This window comes from Vanellus vanellus (assembly GCF_965231255.1).
Source record: "Vanellus vanellus genome assembly, chromosome: 13".
NCBI lineage: Eukaryota > Metazoa > Chordata > Aves > Charadriiformes > Charadriidae > Vanellus > Vanellus vanellus.
This window is the reverse complement of record NC_138918.1, coordinates 1,571,683-1,596,127: the sequence shown is the minus strand read 5'-3', so window position 1 is coordinate 1,596,127 and position 24,445 is coordinate 1,571,683. Positions and strand designations below refer to the sequence as shown.

Sequence of the window (24,445 nt, the reverse complement as noted above, 5' to 3'; positions counted from 1 at the left end):
TGGCTAAATAGAACCATACCCCAAGTGATGGAAGCCGTCAGCTACGGCCCCGGGGAGTCGGGATTTCGTGACTATTGCAAGCAACTGTTCAGAAGAAGGGAAAAGGACCGAATGACCGGAGAGAAGGGGGGGAGGTGGGCCTGCTGGTGAGGGACATCGGTGGTGAGTTGAAATCAGCAGCCAGGAGCCCCGGCGTTTACCAATAACGGTGTAATTTCCTCTGTGCCGCAGGTGACTGCGCAGGTGCACGGCCGAAGAGAGGACGACACGAGCTCCGTGGTGGCTGTGGGTCCGGCAGAGCCGGCTGTGCCGGGCCACGACGCGGGATCAGGCCACGCCGGTTCCTTGGGGCTGGAGCCTGGATGCTCAGAAAACGCCACAGCCCCGAGCAACGGGTGCGTGGGGCAGGTAGGACACAGGGGCTCGTCCCTTCCGCCAGGGAACTGGTTTCTCACTGGTGCCACCTCGAGTGGGATTTAGCTCCTTTTTGCGGTGGGGAAACTGAGGCACACGGTGGTTCCTGAGACTGGGTGCAGTTTTGGTTATGCCAGTAGGTCTGTGAAGCATTCCCCCTCTTTGCTGGGGTCTCACAAGCCAAAACCTGTTCATAACTGATAAATCTTGGAGGTGCCCTGGGAAGAAGGGCTTGGGGAGAGCAAGTGATGGGCAAGACACAGAGAAGGTTTCCACCCTTAGGTGCTCCCCTGTTCATCCGCACATGAGTTTGCCACCAAAGTGGGTCATTGCATGGGTCTTCTGTGCCGGGGGAGGGGAGCGCAGCACCGTGCTGGGGCTGGGAGTAGGGCCCGGGGCACTCAGCACCTCAGCAACACCGCCGGCTGCTCCTCGTATGCTGGCGTTGCGGCTCCTCCTGTGAGTCGGCTCCTCGGCCTCAGGGGTCCGGGACAGGGGAAGCGAGGATGGAGCCGGCTGCCAGCAGCCTCGGTGGACCCAAGATGTTTTTCTAATAACATCCAGATGGATCCACAGAAGTTGTTAGCATCTCGGCAGACAAAAAAAAAAAAAAAGAACGAACATCAGCTGCAGGATAGATGCGGTTCGGGCGGTTTAGGAGGGGCAGCCTGGAGGAGAAGCCCGTTGCTGGCTCCCCGGGTGCCACGGGCGCATCCGAAACAGCAAATGGAGTGGTGTGAGCTCTGCTTCCCCGGGAGCACCGCACAGGCGCAGCAGTGCTGTAACAGAGCCTTTCCTTCCAGAATTAGAATCATAGAATTGTTGAGGTTGGAAGGGACCTTAAATATCATCAAGTCCAACCATTAACCATTAATTAGGGCCTTGTTTGCTAATTTGAGTCTAGAAACCCCTTTTAATTGAGGCACGTTGCAGAGGTTGGCTCTTTTGGCGCGTGTGGGGGCGGGTGCCCACCCACCCTGCTTCCCAGCTCCTGTCCTGCAAGGAGGATATTCATTTTGGGATGGGGGGAGGCATTCTGCAGGGAAATGGTTGGTTTGGTGTGGTCGGGAGTGAGTTGAGCTTGTTCCAAGCGTACCCGCTGCCCGGGACCCCCTGCCACAGGGCTGCACGGGGCAGACGTGAGCCCTGGCAGTGGGGGTGGGAGGTGTTTTGGGGGTCACCGCATGCACCGGGGCTCCCCTGTGCGTTTGGTGGTCCCAGCAGATGGTCCCCGGGGAAGAGCCCCGGGGATGAGGCGGGGCGTGAAGATGCTCTGTGCCTCGGGTGATAAATGCGTGGTGGCCGAGCTCCGGAAACAGGGCAGGGGAGGATGTGAGCGACAGAGGATTCATATCCCGGAAACTCCGCGGTGTAACAGCTTGGGAATTCGGCGTGATAAATGCATTTGCCTGGACCGTTGCAGACAATCTGCTTAATGTGGGAAGCAGAGTTTCCTGCAGAGTTAGTGGGGAAGGGAAAACCTTGAGGGCCAGGAACGTCCGGGGAGAATTAAGCAGGTAAACCCATTACCAGTGACCACCTCTTTGTGTGGGGATTAGGCTGAAGTTTAAGCTGCAGCTTCCTGATGCTCAGTGTCTCGGGAGGAGCAAAGGCTGTGAGCAGGGGCCTCCCCTCCCTCCCTCCCCCCTCTTGAGGGGCTCGACCTGAGAGCTGGGATTAGCGATTGCCACAAGCCACCCATACTAGCCAGAACAAATTGCCGCACATGCTTAGAAACAGCCCAATCTGTGCAAACCATAGTGATGCTCTGAGGTAGAGGTTTGCCAGACCTTCCCCCCTTCTTCCTAATGCGACCTTCACCATGCAAATCGCTCCTGTTTAAACAGCTGATTTACACTGTCCCAGTGCCCTGCCCAGGGGTTTACCCCAACTCCCTCCTTAGCTCAGAGTGCTGCAGACACTGGCTATGAAACCAGTGTCACATGTGGGAACAGAGGTGTCCCAAGAGCTTATTTCAGTTAGCACATCACGAAAGGGTTTGGCACTTCCTTGTGCTCAAGGAAGGCTGGGGATGGTGGGGAGGGAGGTCTGGGGTGCAGCGGGGGGCTGCTGGGGATGGGGTGTGGGGAGGGCGGGGGGCACGAACAGCGCTGCTGCACCCCGAGCGCCAGGGAGAGCTGCAGGGATGAGCACCACCAAGAGCCAGGCTCACGCTGTGGCTGCAGGGGCCCCCTCGGTGCTTGCCGGAGCCCCGAAGGGGCTGATGCGCCACAGCATTGTGGTGGGCATGGTGGTGGCCTGCAGCCCTGGCCGTGGCCGCCCACCGCCGCGCCGTCCCGCGGCGCCCACAGCTTCGCCCACCCCGAGACGTGTGTGTCCTCCGGCAGCCTTTCCAAAATGCCAACCACAGGAAAGCAGCGGAAACCCAAGCTTTCCTTTTGCTTGGATTCCCATCAGCTCCCAGAGCTTAATAATAGATTATTTCAGGCTTCCTTGCTTCAGTTGTTTTGGCTTTTTGGGCTGAGCGCTGTCTCATGGGCAAAGCAGCCCTCTGGCTTAGAGGAAGAGGAAGGAGAAGCCACTTTGTGGGATGAGGGTTTTGCCTGTGATCAAACCCTCCCCCGAGGCTTGCCAGGAGCGTAACCCCGCTCTACCCTTCCCGCTCCCCAGGGGGGATCTCTTGCCAGCTCTGGTCCCATGGGGGGGCTGCCGTTGGGGGTCCCCGCGGTGGGAGCAGCACCCCGGGCTGGTCTCCCCCCAGGGGATGCGGGGCAGGGAGGCAGCGGGGGATCCACCGCTTCCCGGGCCCCTTTAAGCTCCCTCTGGCTCCATTTGTCAGCCAGATGCCGATCCAGATGTTGGCGCTCCGCTGTCTGCCCGCTGGCAGCGGCGGCGCGGGGCGGGGTGGGTGCCCCGGGCCCCCCCCGCCGCTCCCCGGCCCCGCCGCGCCTCCGCATCGCCATCTCCTGGGCATCCCCGGCATGGGGACAGCGGGGACGGCCTCTTTTGCGGAGGGAAAGCCGAACTCCTGTGGGCTCGGCACCGAGCGCTCCGGGGTTCAGCACTTTTTAATTGTCTTTTTTTTTGGTGCGCCCCCCGACCCAGGAGCTCGTCCCTGCCCGCTCGTAGATTCAAAGAATGGTCTGGGTTGGAAAGGACCTTTAAACGCCATCCAGTCCAACCCCCCTGCCATGAGCAGGGACATCTTCAAATGGATCAGGTCGCTCAGAGCCCCGTCCAACCTGACCTGGAATGTTCCCAGGGAGGGGGCATCTGCCACCTCTCGGGGCAACCTGTGCCAGGGGCTCACCACCCTCACAGCCAAGAATTTCTTCCTAATACCTAGTCTTAATCTTCCCTTTTTAAGCTTAAAACCGTTCCCCCTCGTCCTGTCGCACCCCTCCCTGACCCAGAGTCCCTCCCCAGCTCTCCTGGAGCCCCTTTAGGCACTGGAAGGGGCTCTGAGGTCTCCCCGGAGCCTTCTCTTCTCCAGGCTGACCCCCCCACCTCTCCCAGCCTGTCCTCCCAGCAGAGGGGCTCCAGCCCTCCCAGCATCTCCGGGGCCTCCTCTGGCCCCGCTCCGACAGCTCCGTGTCCTTCTGCTGTGGGGACCCCCCGAGCTGGAGGCAGCACCGCGGGGGGGTCTCCCCAGAGCAGAGCAGAGTGCAGCAGAGGGGCACAATCCCCCCTGGCCCTGCTGGCCACGCTGCGGGGGATGCAGCCCGGGGGGCGGGGGGCTCTCTGGGCTGCCGGCGCACATTGCCGGCTCATGGGGGGCTTCTCCCCCACCAGCCCCCCCCAGTCCTTCTCCTCAGGGCTGCTCTCCATCCCTTCATACCCCAGCCTGTGCTGATACTGGGGGTTGCCCTGACCCGGGTGCCGAATCCCGCTCCAAAACCAAAGATGAAACAGAAACAGCTCTGCTGCTCGCCTTTGCGCTGCGTCCTTGACCGAAGATGCTGAACTGTCCCTGATAACAGGTACATTGGGTCAGTCCTGCTCTCTCCTAAACCTGCTGCCGGGTGCTGTAGCTGTTTCCAGGGGCCGTTCTGGGTTTCATGCTGCAGGCTGGCAGCTTGCGCAGCCTTTCTGCAGACCTTCGGTCCCTGGGATCCAGTGCTGCAGTGGCCCCGTGCTATAACGAGCTCAATGAGTGCCACGAAGACAGTGCAGTGTCACAAAGGTCTGGCAGCTGTGGGAACAATCTCCCCAAAGCCACAGGCAGTGGTGGGCAGGATGTCTGCCCTGCCTTTGAAGGGACCTGGCGATGGACTGAAGGACCACTGGTCCCCTCTGTCCCATGAAGCAGAGGTGTCACCACCCTCCAGGGTATCTCGCAGCCAAACCCGGCTCTGCAGCCCAGCCCTACCCAGCTTTTACCTTTCTTGGACGTTTTCATGTCATATATGGAGAACATATGGGAGCCATTAGACGCAGATTTACATTCTTCCCTAACGAATGGCAGCATGTCAGAGAGTTGTTTATTTAATGTAAAGTGTGATATTTTTAAAAAATAGCTTCAGTTCTCCTAGTGCAATAGTTTGTGTGACTTTTCATTCCCTTCTTCCTGGTGCAGGATAAACAGTTAACAGGAACCAGCAGTTGGGTTTTAAATCTCCGCAGAGGACTCCTGAGCCAGACAGAAGGAGGGAACGGATGAGATTCAGAGCCCTCTGCAGCTTGGTGCTCTGCCTGGCTGATGGCGTGTTGTTGAGGTTGCAGTCTGTTAAGATCGCTGCAGATCTTTAGGTCTAGCTGACAACTCCTGCGCCGTGCAGCCCAGCTGGGATCCATGGCCCTTTATTGCCCTTCCCGTGTCTGAGCCCTTCTGCATCGGGCAGTCATGGAAAAAAAAGAACAGATGAGGGATGCCCTCAACCTGAGAGGTTTGAGAGGTGTGGAGGCAAAAACACAGCTTTGGAGAGCCCTGGTGGAGCCCTGCAGATGCTGCAGACCTCAGCACTGGGTGGAGGGGTTGTGGAATCAAAGGGTTGAGGACCCTACCTGCCCTGTACCACCTCCTCCTTCCACTCCTTTAGAATGTGGAAGCTTGCAAGATCTTGATTTGAGCCAGCAATGTGCCCTGGTGGCCAAGAAGACCAATGGCATCCTGGGGGGCATCAAGCTGAGTGTGGCCAGCAGCGGGAAAGAAATATAATCTCCTTGAGGGGGGTCATCCTCCCCCTCTGCTCTGCCCTGGGGAGGCCACATCTGGAGCGCTGTGTCCAGTTCAGGGCTCCCCGGGTCAAGAAGGACAGGGAACTGCTGGAGAGAGTCCAGCAAAGGGCTACAAAGATGAGGAGAGGACTGGAGCATCTCTGTGCTGAGGAGAGGCTGAGGGCCGTGGGGCTGTTCAGTCTGGAGGAGAGAAGGCTGAGGGGGATCTTATCAATGCTTATCACTCCTTCAAGGGCGGGTGCCGGGGGGTGGGAACAGTCTGTGTGCAGTGGTGCCCAGTGACAGGACAAGAGGGAACGGGCACAAACGTGACCATGGGCAGTCCCATCTCAACCTGAGGAGGGACTTCTCTCCTGTGCGGGCGGCAGAGCACTGGCACAGCTGCCCAGAGAGGGGGGGAGTCTCCCCCTCTGGAGCCATTCCAAACCCGCCTGGAGGTGTCCTGTGCCACTGCCGGAGGTGCCCCTGCTCTGGCAGGGGGTGGCACTGGGGGGGCTCCAGAGGGCCCTTCCAGCCCCCACCAGTCTGGGATTCTGGGATCCTGGCAAGATCCAGCAGGAGACAGCACCAGGTCGGAGCTGAAAAAGGAGCTGAAATTTGCCCCATGGGGTGCCCTCGGCTGCTGCTGGATTTGAACGCTGTACATTTAACTGTGCATCCGAACCCCGCCGCCCTTCCCCGCCCAGCCGGCCCCCCCCCCCCCTCAGCCTCTCGTGCAGCAGCATTTGCTTTTCCTTATTTCTGACACACTCCAGAAACCCTCTTGCGGGACACTTGCTCTCACTACGCTTACTGGGAAAGATCTTCGAGTGTAATGATTTTATGAAATCTTGTAAGTCTCTTCTTTTTCCCCCTAACCTCTCACCCTAAGGACAAAACTCTCCCAAGCGAGCGTGGTTTCTCTGGGTAATGTCATCTTTGCTTGTTCATCTGTCTGAAGCAATTACTGTGGCTTCCTTAGGGATTATTTTTCAGACAAAGTGTTGACATTTTTCCCCAGTTGGGCGTCAAGTGTGTACCTGCGGTGGTAACTTCTGAGCGGCAGAAGTCTAAGGAGAGGAATGCCCTGCGGTTAATGAGGTGTTGGAAGACAGCACGGCTCAATCCAGCATTACGCTTTCCAACTTTCCAGTTTAATTAGAAATCTGGATCTCCTGGTCATGCGTTCGTTCATTTTTCGACCTGAGTGACAACCCAGCTTTTCACAGGGGAAGCGACCACAATGTTTAAGGAAGGTGGTGATGCCGTTGGCTATCCACCTCGCTCTGTCTTGCCCAGCTTTGTGTTTGCCATCGGAACATCATCTGTAGCCTCTCCCGGGTGCCGGACCCGCCAGAGCAGTGGTGCCAGGGACGGCGGCGGCGGCTGGGTCCTTCTGTCGCCCTTTCTCCTCCTGGAGCTCGTTGGCCTAAATCCAGGGTTTTGGCAGATGTTCAGTCCTTGCTGGACACTGGCAGGTACTGGTTTAAATGTCAAACTTCTCAACTCTCATCCACTGCAATTAAGCAATTACACGTTTGTAGGAGCGCAGAAGGTAGAGACGGGGGCGTTCAGCCTGCTGAGGGAGCCGTGTCCCTGCAGGTGTAGGGTGTGGGCGCATGTGAGGATGATGAGGATACCCGCGTGGGGTATCCCTCGTCAGCTGAAGGGCTGCAGGGAGCCGTGCGTCTGCTCCTCGCCCACCATTGGCCTCAGCCTTCACTGGGAACCGAGAGAGCGTGTTTTACCACACAGTTCGGGTCATTAAAAGCGTGCGCATGGTTTGTGGTGGCAGCTGAGCTGATGAGGCATTACTTGTTCACCTTTTGCCGTGGGATCATGAAGGCTTGGTATAAGTTACACATCTAGGCACGCATAATGTAAAATAAGGCAACATTGGGAAACAATCACCGTTTTTTGCCAGGTTAGGGACAACCAGCTAGCTTACCTGTGATATGAGGATATGGAGAAAAAACAGTAATCCTACTGCTGTGCTTAATTTGCTTAATTTCTTTTTTTTTGAGGGGGGGAGGAGGCAAGGCGCCTGTGCAGAGTAGAATTTTTGCAAGCATTATTTTCTTCTTTCTTTTACTGAAAATGATTTAGTGGGTATATACAGTAAAAACGTGCCTTTTTGGCTGTTGGGGATTGTAAGTGAAAACAGCATTCAGTGTGCACATCGTAAAGACCTGCAAGGCCGCCTCCCCACGGGCGGCTGTACGGCACCTTTGCTGTGTAAAGGACGAGCGGGGCAGCTGGCATCCCGCAGCCCCCCCAGCAGGAGCGGGAATTGCCTTTCCCACTTGATCTCCACGCGGTTTCCCCAGACGACGAACAGCACCGAAGGGCCGTGGTGATGGGGAGGTGCCGGGCGCTGGCGGGGCTGGTGCCCATGGGCGGGCGCTGGTCCCCCCAGCGCCGGGCTCTGCGGCTGCGGCGCTGCCAAAGCTGCCCCACGCTCCGTCCCCACCACGGCTCCCTCGTTCCCGCGCCGGCTGCTCCCTGTTTGCTTGGCAGGACAGGAGGATCAACCGCGATGCTGTCAGCGCCGGGGGGGAAAGATTTCAGAGCCAGCAAGTGCACAAGTTCAGGAGTACAGTAATTAGCAGAGTAATTCTAAAGCGCAGTAATTAGTGGCTAATTACTGGTGCAGAAATATGCAAGGCATAGTGCCTTTTATTCCCATCTGTTGTGTAGATATGGCTTATCTGGGGTTTTCGGGGAGCAGGGAGCGCTTGTCCCACGTCCCTGTCCCCGGTGGCAGGAATGGAAAAGGTGAAGCGGGGAGCCCGGGTGGGACGAAGGGACCCCACGGAAGCCGTGAGGGTGAACTCAATCTGCTCGCCGGAGCAAAGGTGCCGGGGCTGTGCCGGAAACGTGGACTTCGGACTCACACCGCTGGCAAGGTGCCGGGCGGTGACTGTGCAAGGTCCCCCCGGCTCTCCAGCCTGACGCAGGTACCCCCTCGCGGGCTCAGCGCGTCGGCCGGCGGCGGCTGCCAGCGCGTTTGTTATGTGCGAATCAGGATGAGATAATTGATAAAGCTGCGGTGGGGCAGACGACGGTCCGCGGCCGCGTTTGCTCAGGAGCAACGTGTGGCTGTGAAAACCCTCCCGCAGCCACACCAGCGAGGTGCCACCCGCCGGGGAAGCATCCCCGCGGTACCCCAAGTGGCAGGAAAAAATAGATTGCAATATGTAATTAGCGGACCCCGCAGGCCTCGTCTGGGTGTTCGCAGAAGGTGCGGGGTGTGCGTGCACGGGGAGGCTGAGCGCAGCCGGCAGAGCCCCGGCTCGGCCCCGGGTTGTGTAAACAGGAAAGCTGTTTGTGTTCTCCCTTCAGAAAGTTCGGTACGGCAACATGAGCTCCACTGTTCAGCTCTGAAACGCGCCGCGTACCTCATCTCGGGGCGAAAATAGTCACTTTGCAAAGCTGGGGAGAGCAGCTGAAACGCTCCTGCCAAATACATACTTCTGCAGTTTCCAAGGGTCTACTATGCAAAAAATAAAGGTAAAATGGATTAGATATTACCCGCCTTTTCCAAACCAAACAGGAGCTTTTTTCACCACTGAACCAGAATTACTATTTCAACAATGTGATGTTTAACTACCCTGAGTTACACCCTGCACCTAAACGCCTTTTTTTTCCCCTTTGCTGCTGAATAAGGAAAGTTGGACCCAACAGGCGGGACCGTAGGAGGGGAAGCATTAGGAAAAGCATCTCAAAGGCTCTGTGCCTGTCCCCAGCCCAGCTTGTGGCCCAGGAGAAGATAAAGTTCACCTCATCGCTCAGCCGTGTGAACCGCAGTGAGTCCCGGTTTCCCTGGGTATTATTTTTCCCATTCACTAGAATTGCAAAATTGGGATTATTACTGTAGAAACTTTAATAAAGAGTGCACAGGGGGTGGCCACCCCTCCGTGCAGTGGGAGCAGCGCCTGCAGCGTCCGGCCAGGCTGCGTCACCCACCGTGGCACAGGGTCCCCCTGCTCCCTTGGTGGGTGTCCCCGACCAGGTGTCCCTGTTTGGGTGCTGCCACCGGAGCGACTGCTTCTGTGTCTCATCACAAAGCTCATCCCTCTGCTGAAGAGCACCGTGCTCCATTCTCCCACTCCCCTTACCCCGAGAGATTTAGACTTTTTTACTCAAGCGCCTCTCAATTTAGGACCAAACAGCCTTCTGCAATATTTCCTTATCAAACTTTATTGTTCTGCCACTGTACCAGCGTATTTTATTTAGAGCTCGAACCCTCAGCCCGAGACCGACAGGAGGATGGAGCCAAGAGCGAGTTGTGGCCGTGGTGCTGGGGGACGGGTCGTGCGGCGCTGCCGCAGCTCCGGCCGTGCACGAGTGAAGGGCTCCTGCGCTTTTGCTTTCTCGGCTGCTGAATCTGTCCCATCGACCGTGGCACCCCTGGCCACATCTCTGCATACATCTCACCCCCAGCCACAGCCAGGCTGTGACAAGTCACAGGGGTGCAACGGAGTTAGACCTATTCCCGATTTACTTTTTAATGCAGGATCACCAGAAAAGGTTAGTTGAAGGCTTTGGGCTCGTCTACACATGGGGAAACTGGCCATATGGTAAAATGCACTTGCCACTCAGGAAGAAGCACTTAGAGAAGTGCTGACTCAGCAAGGCTTTGCCCCAGGATGCCTGACCCCCCCGTGCAGCTCGTGCCCGGTCACCGTAGGTGTCTGCAAGTGCCCGAGGTGGACGGGGGACGACGAGCCGGGGTAGAGCGTGGTGCTTCCGTGATGCTCTCGCCTGGCAGGAGCAGCTCTTGAGCTGCTCAGGAGATCTGCTTTGTGCCGAGGGAGGAGAAAAGCAGCTTTGCCGAGGGTTTGGGAGTCACCGAGGGGCCCCAGAGCCATTTGTAGAGCCCCATTTCGCCAGACACCGGGGCTGTGGGAGGAAGCGATGCACTGCCACCATCACGCAGCCCGTCCCTGCTGCACCATCCCACCCTCAACATCCGACCTCAGTCGCTCCCACTCTGCGCCATCCTCACTGGGACAACGTCACGGGGCTTTGGTGCCCAGAATTACTTATGAACAGATTACAGAAGAGACAGGTTTACTTAATAAATAAATACAAATAACATACGGCAGGTACTAGGATGTAATATAGCAATATTCATGTTGTAGGGGAGGCCAGGGTGTCCAGGGCTTGCAGCTTTTGGCTGGTGCGAGTTTAGCTTAATACGCCGGGGATGTCGGCAAGCATTTAACCAGGCTGGCGCTTGATAACACGACTGGTGGTGCAGTCTGAAATTGCTTGAAGGGCATATCAGACGCTACATACTTAGATGGATAAATACATTAATGCCGAGTATGCGGGGAGGTTTGGGTTAGAATGAGTGGGGACAGTAGAAGTGTGTGTTTCCCTGGTACCCGGGGTGTCCTTGGGGTGCCCTTGGCCCCGTTTCTGGGTGCCTGCCCGGGGCGGGTTTGTGCGTGTCCCCAGGAGCTGCAGCGCGGTCAGGGCACGCACTGGCAGAGGGCAGTGGGGGCAGCGGGGACCCGGGGAGGGTGTCGGGGCTTTTCCCCTCATCTCTGCAAAGCTTCATGCAGAGCGGAGGAGCTCTGCTTCGTCTATTTTTGGTAAAGCCTTTGCCTAAAGCTCGGAGCTCTAACGTTTGGCTCTGTCATGCCAGCCAAAAAGAGAGAGAGCGGGGGAAAAGGAGGCGGCGGCGGTTGGGGTTTGGGGTTCGGGTTGTCTCTGAGCTCCCGGGATGGGGCTTAGTCGGCCGAGACGGGCAGCGGGAGGAAGAGGATCGCCTTCTGGCCATAGTGAGTCCGCGGCCCCAGCTTGCTGTTCCCGTTCTTCTTCAGACCTACAAACCAGTTCTTATCCGCGTGCTTTTTGGAGACGTATGTGTTGTAATGGTTTTCTTCGATCCTTTCAAGGAACAGGCACTCCTCACCCAGTAACTGCTGCAAGAGAACCCCGGGAAACGACAGTGAGACGGAGTGATGCCGTGGGGAGGAGGACGTGTGTTCCCGACGCACGGTCCCGGCTCGGGCGCTCCCTGGCTAGGATGCTATCCAGACCCACCTCTGAGATCTCCGTGCCCCAGTGAAGTTCCCATTTAAAGCATGGAGGTAAGTCGCCTTGATTTAGTCCCCTGGGCTACTCCTGCGGTAACTTGTCCCTGACCCGGGCGCTTTATTCGTCAGTAACCACGCCTGGCCCCGCGCTCCGTCAGCCGGTCCTGGCACCGGCTCCTGCTCTGGCACTAAGCTGTGCGGCGGCGGCTGCGGGTTCAGAGCATCAACACGGGGAACAAAACAGCTCTTTGGTGAGGCTAAGCAACCGGCGGCCAGGATTACGTGTCGCACACTTTGCTATAAATGGGACTATTCTCACAGACCCAGGTTATTTTCGGTGGCGCCGTGCCCTCCGGTTCCTGGGCACAGGGGGGTAAGCTCCCGCCTTGCACGATCCCGCTCGCACCGGGATGTTGCATATGCTGTCACCGCCTCCGGCAAGGGCTTGGTGCAACCAGGATGCAGAAGAAAATTGCGGGGGAGGTCTTTGCTCGGTGGCCACGGGCCATTGCCTGGGGCTGCTTGCTCCGGCAGCCCCGAGCCGCCTGGCAAAGCGGTGGGAGGCGGCAGGAGGCAGGCAGCGGTGCGGGCAAGGTGCTGCCAGGGCTGGAGGAGCCGGGCTGGAGGTGCACTAGCCCTGCACCCTGCCAAACAAGAGGGAACGGGCACAAATGTGACCATAGGAAGTTCCATCTCAACCCGAGGAGGGACTTCTCTCCTGTGCGGGCGGCAGAGCACTGGCACAGCTGCCCAGAGAGGGGGGGAGTCTCCCCCTCTGGAGCCATTCCAAACCCGCCTGGAGGTGTCCTGTGCCACTGCCGGAGGTGGCCCTGCTCTGGCGGGGGGTGGCACTGGGGGAGCTCCAGGGGGCCCTTCCCACCCCCACCAGTCTGGGATGCTGTGGGGTCCCCCCGCAGCCCCACTTGCAGCGCCGGCAGCTGCCGAGGGGATGCAAAAGCAGCTGCTGCTCCAGATATAAAATACAGTATTTGTCAAGTGTCAGATAAATCCAACATTTGTCAAAGGGCCGTAAATGCTGTTATATGATTACTTCTTCATTTCCCCCCAAAATAAAGCCGGATGAAGAGTGGCCGTCCAGCTGCCAAAATAACAAACAGAGGCTAATTGTTGCTTGCGGTTTGCATTACTCAGAGCTACGAGATTTCTGCAAACCTCAAACCCTCTCCGTGTCTGGTCCCACAGAAACCTCCTACTTACCGAGCCGTAGAGCAGCCCGTTGGTGTCCATCGCCAGGTACTGCCCAGACTGGGTGCTCTTTATATACACCTCTCCCACGCTTTCCGCACTTAGCTGGAGTTGGACTGAAAGTAAAAATAAAACAACAACAGAAATAAAAGGAAAATAGGAAAAAGGAGAAAAAAACAAACCCAAACGAAAAGATTGTCAGAGATAAGGTCCAAGCTGGTAGGAAAGTGAGCAGGGTATTTTTGTTCTGAACCGGCTTATAAAGGGTTCATAGGAAAGAGTACAGCATGTAATAGGAGTGTCTCCTTGTGCCCTCTCCTTCAAAGAAAGCCCACAGCCATGCTTTAGGAACCAAAGACCATTTCTTTCCTTATTTTACATCAAAGGAAGGGCAGCCTTTTGGTTAGGACGCTGGAATGGGACACAGGAGATTGGGGTTTTAATTCTGGCTCTAATTTACAAATTTCTCATGTGGTTTTGACAAGACACTTAAGGAGTGACATATGAAGAAGGATTTTGAGAGCTAAACCAGGGACGGTCAGACTTCAGATGCCTGCGTTGCAAAACCCTGATCCAACGCATCCCATCCAGCAGCGCGCTGCGGCTGGTGTTATCCGGTGCTTCGTAGGCGGATCGTGGAGAAATAGAAAGGTCTGGTCTTCATCCGAAAAAATACCTCCCGTCGGCAGCCATGAGCCACGTCTCAGATCGCCCCAGTTTGTGGCGCTGATGTGAATTTGGTACTAAGCGGAGAGGTGAGCCCGCCAGGGCGCGGGCTGGGCAGGGCGATGGGTTCCCGGGGATGCTGCGTCGCTTTGCGCAGCCCACCGGGCACTGGTGTTCCGTCCCCGTGGCCAATGATGGACCTCGGCTAGAAACTCCGGGGAAAAAATAGCTCCTTATCGATCACGTACTGCGGGAGGGGAGCAGGTCAGGGTGTCTGGGCCACCTCCCCCTCCTGCTCAGCATCCCGTACCTACCACAGCAGATTTAACCTTTCTATTTGTCTGGTTACTTCTTTTGTCCCGTGGGTTCCTTTTTTCCTACTTTGCTAATTACAGGAGTCTTGGAAAATAATTAAAACTTGGCTCAAGTTCTTGTTGAATGTATTTGTCGGGAAAAGGCAAAGGGAAGAGGCCATTTGGTTGGAGAGAAGCTTTGGGAGGACAGGTCTGGCACTGTGTGCTCAGGGGGAGCCCCGCGCTGCTCTCGGGGTGGGCAGGAACGCTGAAGGCTGAGCAATCAGCGGCCCCACCGGCGCGTGCAGAGGGCTGCAGTCAGAGCCAGAGTGGGGTTTGCAAAATCCAGCTCCTCCAAATGAGCAGTCCCATCTCCTCGTCAGCGTTTCTTCCTGAGCTTATACCGCAGAGGTTTGTAACAGAAAGATTCAGGTTGGTTTGAATGAAGTACGAACAGGTGGCTCAGCTCCAGCTTCTTCCTTCTTTTTTAATTTGTCCTTACTTGGATGAGGTAAAAGGCGATGTTACCTCTTGGCGTGGCAGAAGCCCCCATCCCTGTGAAATCTTTGCCGTAATGGTTCACATCCTCCATTTTTTTTTTGGCATTTCCTGCTGAGCAAAATATGTTTCATTAGTAAATTGCGGGGGTGCAGATTTGCAGGGCTGCGCGGTCCCCGGTTGAGGCTGGGAGCTGGCGAACCCCGCAGCCGGAGAGCCTCAGCCTGCCTCGCGCTGACTGCGGGGCGGCAGCCCCAGGCCAGGGCCGGGGAGAAGTCCAGCCAGGGAAGTGATGGCATTTAGCGGGGGGGACCCTCCAGCTGCTGGCGGGGACGTTGAGGGCTCTGGCCGCGGAGGGCGGGAGAGCGGCAAGCGCGGAGGAAGAAGCTTATGCACATATTCTTGCATTTTTTACAGGTCTGTACAGCTATTTCCTTCCATGGAGTAATGGGATGAAACAGGGAAATAAGGCAGTTTGGGGAAACAAGCAGGGGCTTCTTCCTCCGGGGTCTGCAGCGTGCTGGTAAGTTTTCTTTTCGTTTCGCAGTGCAAGTTCAAGGTGCCCACGCGCGGCCGCCAAGGACAGGGGGACGCATCCTTACGCGGGGCTGGACAAGGGCTGGGAGCGAGGGACTCCCGCTCTCCTGAGCGGTCTCCCTCACTCCGGGGCTGGCAGCCGGCAGGGTGACCTAAGATAAAAATGCGAGTCCTTGATATTTGTCTGGAACAAAACACGCACGGGCACGGGCAGTTTGTGAAGCACCGCTGCAGGCTCCCGCGCAGCTGTACACGCCGGCTCCTGGCTGAGCCGCGGCGTTCCTGTGCCTTGTCCCTCCCTGGGGGCATCTCTCCCCGCTGTCACCTCCAGGTTTCCCATATGGATCGGGCTTGCTCCGCTTCTCCCAGCTGTGTACGCAGTATCCCGCGGCGCCGTTCCCGGTCCGGGGAGTGGTGCTGAGCAGCTCCGGCATTTGCCGGGCGCAGGGGCAGGAGCGTGGGCAGCCGTCGGCACTCAGAAGCAGGGTACCGCGCCGGCAGGGCTGCTCCGCTGGCACGCGGCCCTTCCAGGAGTTTCCTCTGTAAATATTTGTACGTTCGGATATCCAAGTTTACGAGATCGTTTTACAGGAGGTTCCTTTCTGGCAGAGGTTTGCAAACAGGCGGCCCCAGGCCAGCAGCCGGCGAGGTGCGAGCGTGCCGGGGCGCAGTGGGTGCCATGTGCAGCAGTGCCGCCTGCGCTCGCTGCCTGCGCGCATGCGGTGGCTGCGGGGACCGGCGGCCGGAGGGGAAACGCTCGCTCCAGGGTGAGAAGCTCGCTTTACCGGGGGAAAAAAGCCTGGGCTGTGTGGCAGCACCCGCACCGTGAGACGGTGGGCTCGAGGATGGGGCGCAGGGGCTGCACACTCCTGTCCTCGGTAGCACCCCATGTCCCAGGAGATGTCACCTTGCCACCGACCCTGCGCGCCCGTGCTGAGGTGCCCAGGGCACGCGGGCGTCTCTGCATGCCCCTTCTGACTCCAGCAAAATCTCAGCTCTTGCAAATCGTGGCAGAGACGCTGGTTGAGTCTGCACAGCCTCTCCAGCCGGTGGGTCCCGTGAGTCCGGTCCTGTCTTCTGCAGATCCTTCTGGTCAGCGTCCTCCTCTGCCTCTCGCAGGGGTTGGAGAAGGGTTGGTGCCCGGTTTATTCCAGGCTGGAGGCTGTCTGCCCCGCGCCGTGTTTATCCAGCCTTGGTGAGCTCATCCTCGCCCGTGCCCCCGCGCTGCTGTGTGCTGCGCGAGTGGTGGGGAAACGGCGTTTATAATTAAACCTCTGCTATAAGCTGCCTTTCATTAAAACGGCAATAACAAGAAGAAAGGTTAAGTTTGGGGGAGAAAGCCACATGTACGTTGTGGTTTAAAGAAAATAAAAGTGCTTTTCTTAGAATTTGTAAGGCAGACTTGGCTCCTCCCTGCCCTATTCTAACCAGATAGGAGCCTGGCAGGTCCCAGTTATATTCCAGTAAACGTTCAGGATACGGTGCACCCAGAGTTTTCTGCCAAGAGCTCCGGGAACTGCCGGAACAGATCTCCTTGGGCATTGGTTTAAAAAATCCTCTGGAGCATTTTGGAGGTGCAAGAGCCCTAAAAGCTTACAAATTCCCAACCGGTTCCTTGGATTTTGCGCCTTTGTCCTTACACAGCCATCTTCTCCTTAGTCCGAGTGGCTGCCGGGGGTTTGCTCCGTACAGCCCCGCGGGTCCCTGCTGACGGCCCGGCTGGTGAGCTGCTGCCGGGGAAAGAGCTCTCGATGCCTTTGGTGACACGGACAACTGCTGGATAGGACAAACATCCGCCTTTCCTTGCCATACAGGATAATATTATTAATTTTGGATATTGAGGTTTGCCCTACCTCAGATAGTCTGCAGCGCTTCATAGCGGCGTGTACAAAACTGCCACGTTTTGGCCAGCGAGTCCTGCCAGCTTCCTAGGGTAAACTTGGATGCCAGTTATGGAGAACGAACGTGCGCCTACAAAGGCAGTGGGGGGTGCAAATGGTAGGACCAGTGTTGGCATCGGTGCAGCCAGTTCATCCCAGCAGCGGGTCCCCAATATCCCATGGGCTGGAGCCGCCGTCGTCACCGACAGCAGGGAACGGGGACGGGCAAGAGGAGACTCTGGTGGCAGATGGCCCGTTAAATCACGCACATGCATGTAAAATGTATTGTAACTGTTTCAGCATACGATAAGCCATACTTATTTTCAGAAAAAAAAAAAAATGGTAACACAAGTGCATTTGTAAAGCTGTAAGTCACAAAACAACTCTCTTCACCTGATTCTTGCCTCTCTTGGGCTTTTGCATCCTGCAGGAACTTAATTTGCTGCAAAGGGGAGAGGGACGTTGCCCAAAGGCGGGGGGACACGGTGTGCAGAACGTGCAGGTGAAATCCCTTCTGCGCACAGGGGAATCTGGGCCCGACCTCCGCTCTGGCCGTTTCGTGCGCGAAGGCGCGGAGCGGCAGCGCGCTGCTGGGGAGCACTGCACGGGCGCAGCCCCGCTGCCGTGCCGCGTCTCCCAGCCCAGAGCAAACGCAAAGATACCGTAGGATTATGCGTTGGCCGCGCGTGGGTAGGATGCGAGGCTGCTCCTCAGCCTTCTTTGCCAGCCGCCAGCTCGCTGCGTGAGCCAGCCGTGCTGCAGTTAGCACCTTGGTCCCGTGTAGCCTGCCTGCCTGTGGTTAGGTTGATGACCGGGTTCGGGTTTAATACACCTGCGGACGTGAAATAGCACACACACCGTGCTTCCCCGGGCCCTGCGTGCGGGCGACAGTGTGTTGGGTGCGTGTGCTGACTCCTGGAAGGTGCGTTGCCACCAGGAGGTAGAGCTCCTGGTACAGAGCCCGTCTTCCCCAGCTCCCCCCTTCCTGGCTGATAAAACCACGGGGGCGAGGAGAAGCGCCAAGCAGCCCGGCCGGGTTTGCTTACTGTGCTGGTCGCTGCGGTCCCTGGTCCCGTCCACTTTGCCGTCTGGGAGGATCCGTAGGAAGTGGCCCCCGTTGCTGCAGTACAGGAGTTTGGGTTTCTTGTAGTTCCCCGGGGGAAGGTCGAACTTTTCGGTCAGGGCGGTGAAGGTGGTAATTTCCCCTTCGGCCATCTCTCAGCCTCTCCCGGCCGCCGGGCTGCAAGAGATGCGGCGGCGTACGGCAGGGGCTGTGGCACCGAGTGCTTGGCACACGCGGCTGCTGCCAGGCTTTTAAAGGGAGGGGAGGGAGCCCGGTGGTCCCCGGCCGGTCCCCGGGCTGGCTGCGGGGCAGGTGATTCACACGGCGGCTGATGGCTCCGGCAGTGACACAGCCCCAAAGGTGATGCTCCTCCAGCGTGGGAGGTGTGTGGGGGGGTCGTCTCCTCACTGGGTGTAGCTGGGCAGGAGGGACTCTGTCCTTTTAATTTTATCATAGTAAATTCTGTTTTCTTTCTGCTTTCTATTGACGTGCGTACTAAAATTATACGCTTGAAAAAAAAAAAAAAAAAGTTTGAAAACCACCCAGCGTCTGATCGAAACCCACAAGAGGCAGGAAGGGAGCCCAGGTTAATAACTCTCTCCACTATTATAACGTTCAAACACGATTATGAGTAGGTATTGCAACACGTACCGCATGCCAGATAGCAAACATTGCTTCATATCTTGGCACTCTGCGTCTCACCTGGCCAAGGCGCACACACGCTAAAGATCGGAGCAAACGTGAGGCACCGTGGGAGGTGGGCAGGGGGGTAGGAGGCTGTCACTGCTGGGGCGGCAAGCAGGACATTTACCCTGCGCTGATCAACAGAAGATAGAAAAAGGGAATTTTAAGTGTGCAAGTGCACACTTGCAGCTCAGTTGAAGTGGTTAAAAGGGAAATGCAAAGCTCTGGCTGATGCAGAAGGGGGTACCGGGGCACGGGGCACTATCAGCTGCTCAGGAGCGACGAGCACCGTCTGGGGAGAGTGCTCCTTCCCACGGGGCTCCTCTGTCCCGGGGGACTGGGGAAACGCACGGGCGTCCCATTGAAACCTCATTTTGCACAACACTGTGTGGTCATGATCCATGTGTAAGCAGATGCCGCACCAAAACCCAAAGACATCATCAGACTGATAGGAGAAAGATGCTGTGGATGTCGGAGGGTGAGAACTACCGTGGCCGTGGGATCAGGAGGTGCCGTGACCGGGTGTGGGTGGGGACCAGAGTCCCACAGCTATTCCAGGTATGTTCAAATTTATCTGAATGTTTCTAGCCTGGAAACTACATTTTAAATCTCCCATGAATACGCTGTCTTTCATATACAAAGTTCCGTAGTGCTTATAGAGTCGTGGATTTATGAACACAAACAGACAGGGCACAGTATAAACCCAGATATGGGAAATTAAGTGTCATGCATTCCCAGAGCTATCTTATGGAAAATATTATACAGTTGCTGTTTATATATATTTATAGATTGTAAAAATGTCTCTTTAGCACTGAGTTGTGCTACTGGTACATTAGTACTGGAGCCAGTATCATACTGTGTGGGTTTGTCGTGGTACTTAGAGTGACCTGGCAGATGTTAAGGACTGCAACTCTTTGCAATACACACGTACACACGTGTATGCATATCATCTCCAGACGTTTGGCTGTAAACTCTTAAGTATTTAAATTTGGAAATGCAGCTGCAAGGAGGGGAAACTACTCCTTCAAGTGGATCCCAAAAGCCTGCAGAAGATAAAACTGTCTGCATGTTGGATTGCTCAAAGCTGAATCCTTGGAAATAAAGATTTCATGGCTATTGTGGAAAACACAGCCAGCCGCTGCAACCAGCTTTGGTTAGTACAGAGACTTCATCCCTCACTCTGACGTGTCCCCGTGGGGTCTCTATCAGAACAGAGAGATTTCCTAGGAGAGGAAAAAACACAACCGTAAAGAAAAAAAAAATATTGCCTGCCACGCCAGGCCTCAGTTCCTTCTGGTAGCCCTTGGTTCACTACAGCTTCTCTCTCCTCCTGACTCTCAGCCCGGGTGTTGCTGCAGATGGAGGCGTTAAATCGCTACTACAGCAGCTGGTCGCCGAGTCAAAATGCAGGGACAAATTATTTTAAACTTTCCCCCCCTGCCCTTTCTCCAGAACCATTTTGTTCTTGTTTGGTAAGTCACGTTTGCTGGACCAACGCCTACCAAGTGTTCCTTTGTCAGCCCAGCGCTTCCTCAGCTATAGGCTGGTTTGCACTGGAAGCCGTTTTGGTTCTCATCTGGGTTTAAAAATCATCCCTAGGCCAGTTCCTCCCTGTACCGCGCGTCTCCCCAAAGCTCGCTCTTGCCTTGGAGCTATTTGCAAAGCCCACAGTATCAACGTTTTCCCAGGGGGTCCGACCAAGTTCCACAGCCGCCTCTGCTGATGGCCACGCTCCCGAATCGCGCAAAAGCCGTGGCCGCCTCAGCGCCGGTGCGCTCAGGCTTTGTGTGGTTGGAAGTTGTGTAGATTTGCAGATCCTCCACTGGACACAGACCGGGTTTTTGGGAAATGCTTTCTGCGGGTGCTAACACGGGCTGGCCCCGCTATCCTGCGGTGAGGTTGGTGAAGCAACCCGCGAGAGCTCAGGGGCTTTATGGTTCCTATGGTGGCTTTCCAAAGCCATGATGGACGAGCCAAGTATGGGTTCGAAATCCTTTTCATAATACAGTTGTCAGGCAGGTGGAATTAGGTATTTCTTAGAGTGTGGTCCCCGAATTTATTTCTGTGTCAAAAGATCGTACTTTTCTTGTAGCAGTTTAGTTTTTAATGCCAACTGTCTGCCAAGCTTTCTCTGAACCAAAGCCTTCAAGTCATTCAACGTGGTACAGAAGGCTTTAGTGCTTTACTGAGCATTAATCAAGATCAGTGGCATTGTGTACTTTCCTGGAACTAAAGCTTTTCTCAAACCTTTACCTGAGAGTAAAAGGCACTCAGAAGTCTCCTGGGTTGATGATGGAAGGAAGGGAGAAACAAACACCCCAAAGCCAAGAGCTCAGATCAGGATCTCGGCAAACTCGCGCTGCAGCCAGCACGAGCGGGGAGCGGGCCGGGATGCTGCCCTTGGCCACCGGAAGGTCTGCGCATTCCAGAACATCTAGGGATAGCTTTAACAGAGCAACTCGACTGGCAATGGCTTCTTCGTTTTCACATATTTCCTTTAAGTTTTTTTTGCTATTTTTAGAAGGAATTCAGTGCTCGCCAGATGCCTTTGACTCCACAAGAGAAGCTGAATGAACGCTATTTTCCACTCCCATTGTCTCTCCTTGCTAAATACTATTGCTGTTCTCATACTTTTATGACCGTGGAGTCAGTCCTCTACGCACACCACCACTCACGGCCCTACTATTATACTTCTGGCAGGAACACGTTAGGTTTTTATGGGAATTAAAAAGCACGAGTGAGAGCGAGAACCTGAACCAAAGACAACATAAAGGGCCTTATTTCTTTGGGTAGAAGCCCAACAAGATTATTAAATAGCTCAAAGCAGAACAGAAAGCAGCTCTCTCCAAGATGCTAAGCTGAGAGACACCACACTCCAGCAGTTATTTGGTGACCCATGGAGATAGGAAAATACTCCAAGAGGAGATTGCTGTAGGAGGGGGATGGCTGCTGCCGAGCAGGTGACACCGCCGGTCGCACTGGGACAGTAAGCTGGAGCCTGAGTTGGAGAGTGTTTGTCCAAGACCAGCTGTGTTCATGGCTCTCCTCTTCCCTCCCACCCCTGCGTAACAAGCTCATCCACTTCACTCCTGTAGCTTTCCCGTGCTGTGTTGCCGAAGAGAAGACCACCACTGAGAATGAACGGCATCGTCACCGGGAGCTGGACCCAGAGCCTCTGCTCGGGGGTGGCCCCAGCGCTGTCTGCAGGCACAGGGAGCAGAGGGTCCCGCCAGCAGCCCGGGGACACTCGGCTCTTCCTCTGGGGCTGTGGAAGGAGATGTCAGAACCCCAAAAGATCAGAAATAGCTTTCTGAAGAAAAAAAAGGACTTAAAAAGAGAGTTAAACCTGAATGTTAACTTTAACAAGGTCCTACTGAGCTCGGTGGCTGGAGCAGCGCAGCAGCAGCGAGGAGAGATGAGCCCGGCGCGGGACCGGAATTGCAGTGAAATTCTGAGAAGTTTGGGTTTGGTTCCAAACTTTATCACCGACCGCTGCCGCTGCAGTGGCCAAACCAGCGGCTTTGATGTGAAATCCCAAACTCTACAAGCGTCTGAGCCTGAACATCGAGGGCCGCTTACATTGCCAATAACAGGCGAACTCTGCGTGAGCTCTGAAATAACAGCGCACGCTGGGGGCCGTGGAAAAGGAGTGAGGTCCTTTTCCCTTCCTGTTCTGAAATCAATACAGACTTCACTCGATCGTTCTTTTCCCCCTGTGTTTGCATTACAAAGGCGGTGTTGATGAGAGTTTGGCAAATCATAGAATCGTAGAACGGTTTGGGTTAGAAGGGACCTTAAAGACCATCCAGTCCCACCCCCCTGCCCCGGGCAGGGCCACCTCCCCCCAGCCCAGGTCGCTCCCAGCCCCATCCAACCCGGCCTTGAACACCTCCAGGGATGGGGCAGCCACAGCTGCTCGGGGCACCCTGCGCCAGGGGCTCACCGCCCCCACAGACAAGAATTTTTTCCTAATATCTCATCTAAATGTCCCCTCTTCCAGTTTGAAGCCATTCCCCCTTGTCCTATCACTAAATGCCCTTGTCTAAAGTCCCTCCCCAGCTCTCCTGGAGACCCCTTCAGATACTGGGGATTGCTAATGGCCCAAAAGTTTTTTGCATATCTGGATTGCCAGGTCACACTCAGACTGGGCTGCTTGGGGCTTCAAGGGTATTTTCGTGGCTCCCTTATCCTGTTGCTAGAATTTCTCTGCCTGTTTTTCTTTTCTTTCCTGTCCATCTCTCCAACACTTCCTTTCCCCTCCTTTTTCTTGAGAATCCTCCTGACTTGCTTGAGTAGATCTGTTTTCCTGAGATCGGTCGGAGGAATCTTGCACGTTGGTAGCACATTGCACCGGAGGCTGGTGGACCCCCGTGCAGTGCCTGCAGCATCGTCGGCACAGCCTCCTCACAACCTCTGATGCCCAAATGGTGCCTCTGTCCCACAGGTTGTCCCTGTAGCTGTGAGGTGACCAGCTAAGGTGAGCCTATTTTTTTTCCCTCAAGTATAAAATACCTGGCTACTACATGGAGGAAACCAGAAGTATCTCACCTACCATGGCTTAAAACAAGATTGGAGATTGACTCAGATACGTTGAAGTTGTCCTTGGCTTTGGATACAATCCTTTATATAGGATTGGAAAGAAATGTTGTGGATAGCCTCTGTGAAGCACTCCTTCAGAACAAGTGCGGACATGTTGATGAAAAGTGCCGTTAATCACAATTGTCATCTAGCTGATCAGATAAAGATCATCCAGAAAACTCCACAGGGGCGAGAAGCCAGCTAAACCCAGGAGTCCTTTAGGGTTTTGCCAGACTGCAGTTAATGAGATCAGTGCCTCCCGACCCAGTCTCTGGTGAGTTCGGTGGAAACACCGCAGTTGGTTTCACTTTGGAAAGTGTCATTTTCTCCATTAAAGCAGAAATCGTGTTTCTTCCAGGGTGAGTGACTCAGCTGTGATCAGACAGCGTCGCCTCCTGATGGGCTCGTTTCCCATTCCCACTTTCGACTGCAGCCACATGGATGGGGCAGTCACTTCCCAGGCAGTGCAGACACTACGTATGGGAATGGAAACGACTTACCTTACAACAGGTGAAATGTTTTTAAGGAATTCAGGCTCGGGCTTTCCTCCACCCACTGCTCGTCCCGAGGGATTCCCGACGCGCCCTGTGCTTAATGCCGGGCTGACGGGTTCGAGCTGCCCGAGTGCGCAGCGTAAACCTCTCTCGGATAAATGAGGATTTTATTCCTCGTGAGTTTTAGAGATCCGTGGCGTGGGATGGAATTCCTCACCCAGGAAAGGATTAGAGATCAGCAAGAGGTTTCCCGGTGCCCCGGTTGCGCCAGGAGCCGCAGTGCGGCGGGTGCGGGGTTATCGCCGGCGCAGCCAGCCCGCACGGCTGCGAGCCTTGGGAGGGCTGGTGGTGCAAGGCACGGCTCGAATTCCTTGGGCTACGAATCCTCTTAGAAGGACTTAGTAAATGGTTGGGCAAGGCATATGATAAATATGTAATAGATCACTTTGTGCCTATCAGCGGAATGCCTTGGCTTGTTTCGAGTCAGTGTTTATGGCAAGGTGATTTTATCTCCGGCAGGATGATTTTATCTCTAGCAATATGATTAACTGCTTAATTAAATATTTATCAGTCAGGTTTTACCCTTTGTGAGTGCAATAGTTGGTATAAAGTGTGACCAAAACTGTAGAAATTAATTGAACTAATGCCTGCAGTCATCACCTGCTACTCTCCACCAGAAAACACAGTCATGCCCGGCCCAAGGCTGCCACCGCACCGCGCCGGTCAGTGAGGTCGGATTTGGCCATTTTATGCCATCCCAACGCTGTTTTAGCTCTTGTCCCATCTTTCTGCCGAGCGGAGAGGGCCGCGGGGATGTGTGCAAGTCTCGGGGGCAGAACGGCGGTGGCGAGGAGCTCCTGCGCAGAGCCCGGCTGAGCCTGCCCACCGCCGGACGTTTTGCTTCAAAGCCGTGCGTGACTTCTGCGTGGCTTTGAGGCTGGGACATCCCAGCTGCTCCTCTAAGCTG

The 24,445-nt window shown here is 55.7% G+C and overlaps 1 protein-coding gene across 2 annotated transcripts in view; it reads right to left on the bottom strand.

Annotated features, from left to right (window-relative positions):
- Positions 1–10,594: 10,594 nt before the first annotated feature.
- FGF1 (fibroblast growth factor 1) overlaps positions 10,595–24,445 on the bottom strand; it is a 30,086-nt gene continuing 16,235 nt past the window's right edge. For both annotated transcript variants that reach the window (XM_082490093.1, XM_082490092.1), the window contains exons 2-4: positions 17,706–17,899; positions 12,798–12,901; positions 10,595–11,465 (exon numbers count right to left, since the gene is read on the bottom strand). In XM_082490093.1, the coding sequence (XP_082346219.1) occupies positions 11,271–11,465; positions 12,798–12,901; positions 17,706–17,874 (468 nt within the window). In that variant the 5' untranslated portion in view covers positions 17,875–17,899 and the 3' untranslated portion in view covers positions 10,595–11,270. The remainder of the gene's footprint in view (positions 11,466–12,797; positions 12,902–17,705; positions 17,900–24,445) is intronic.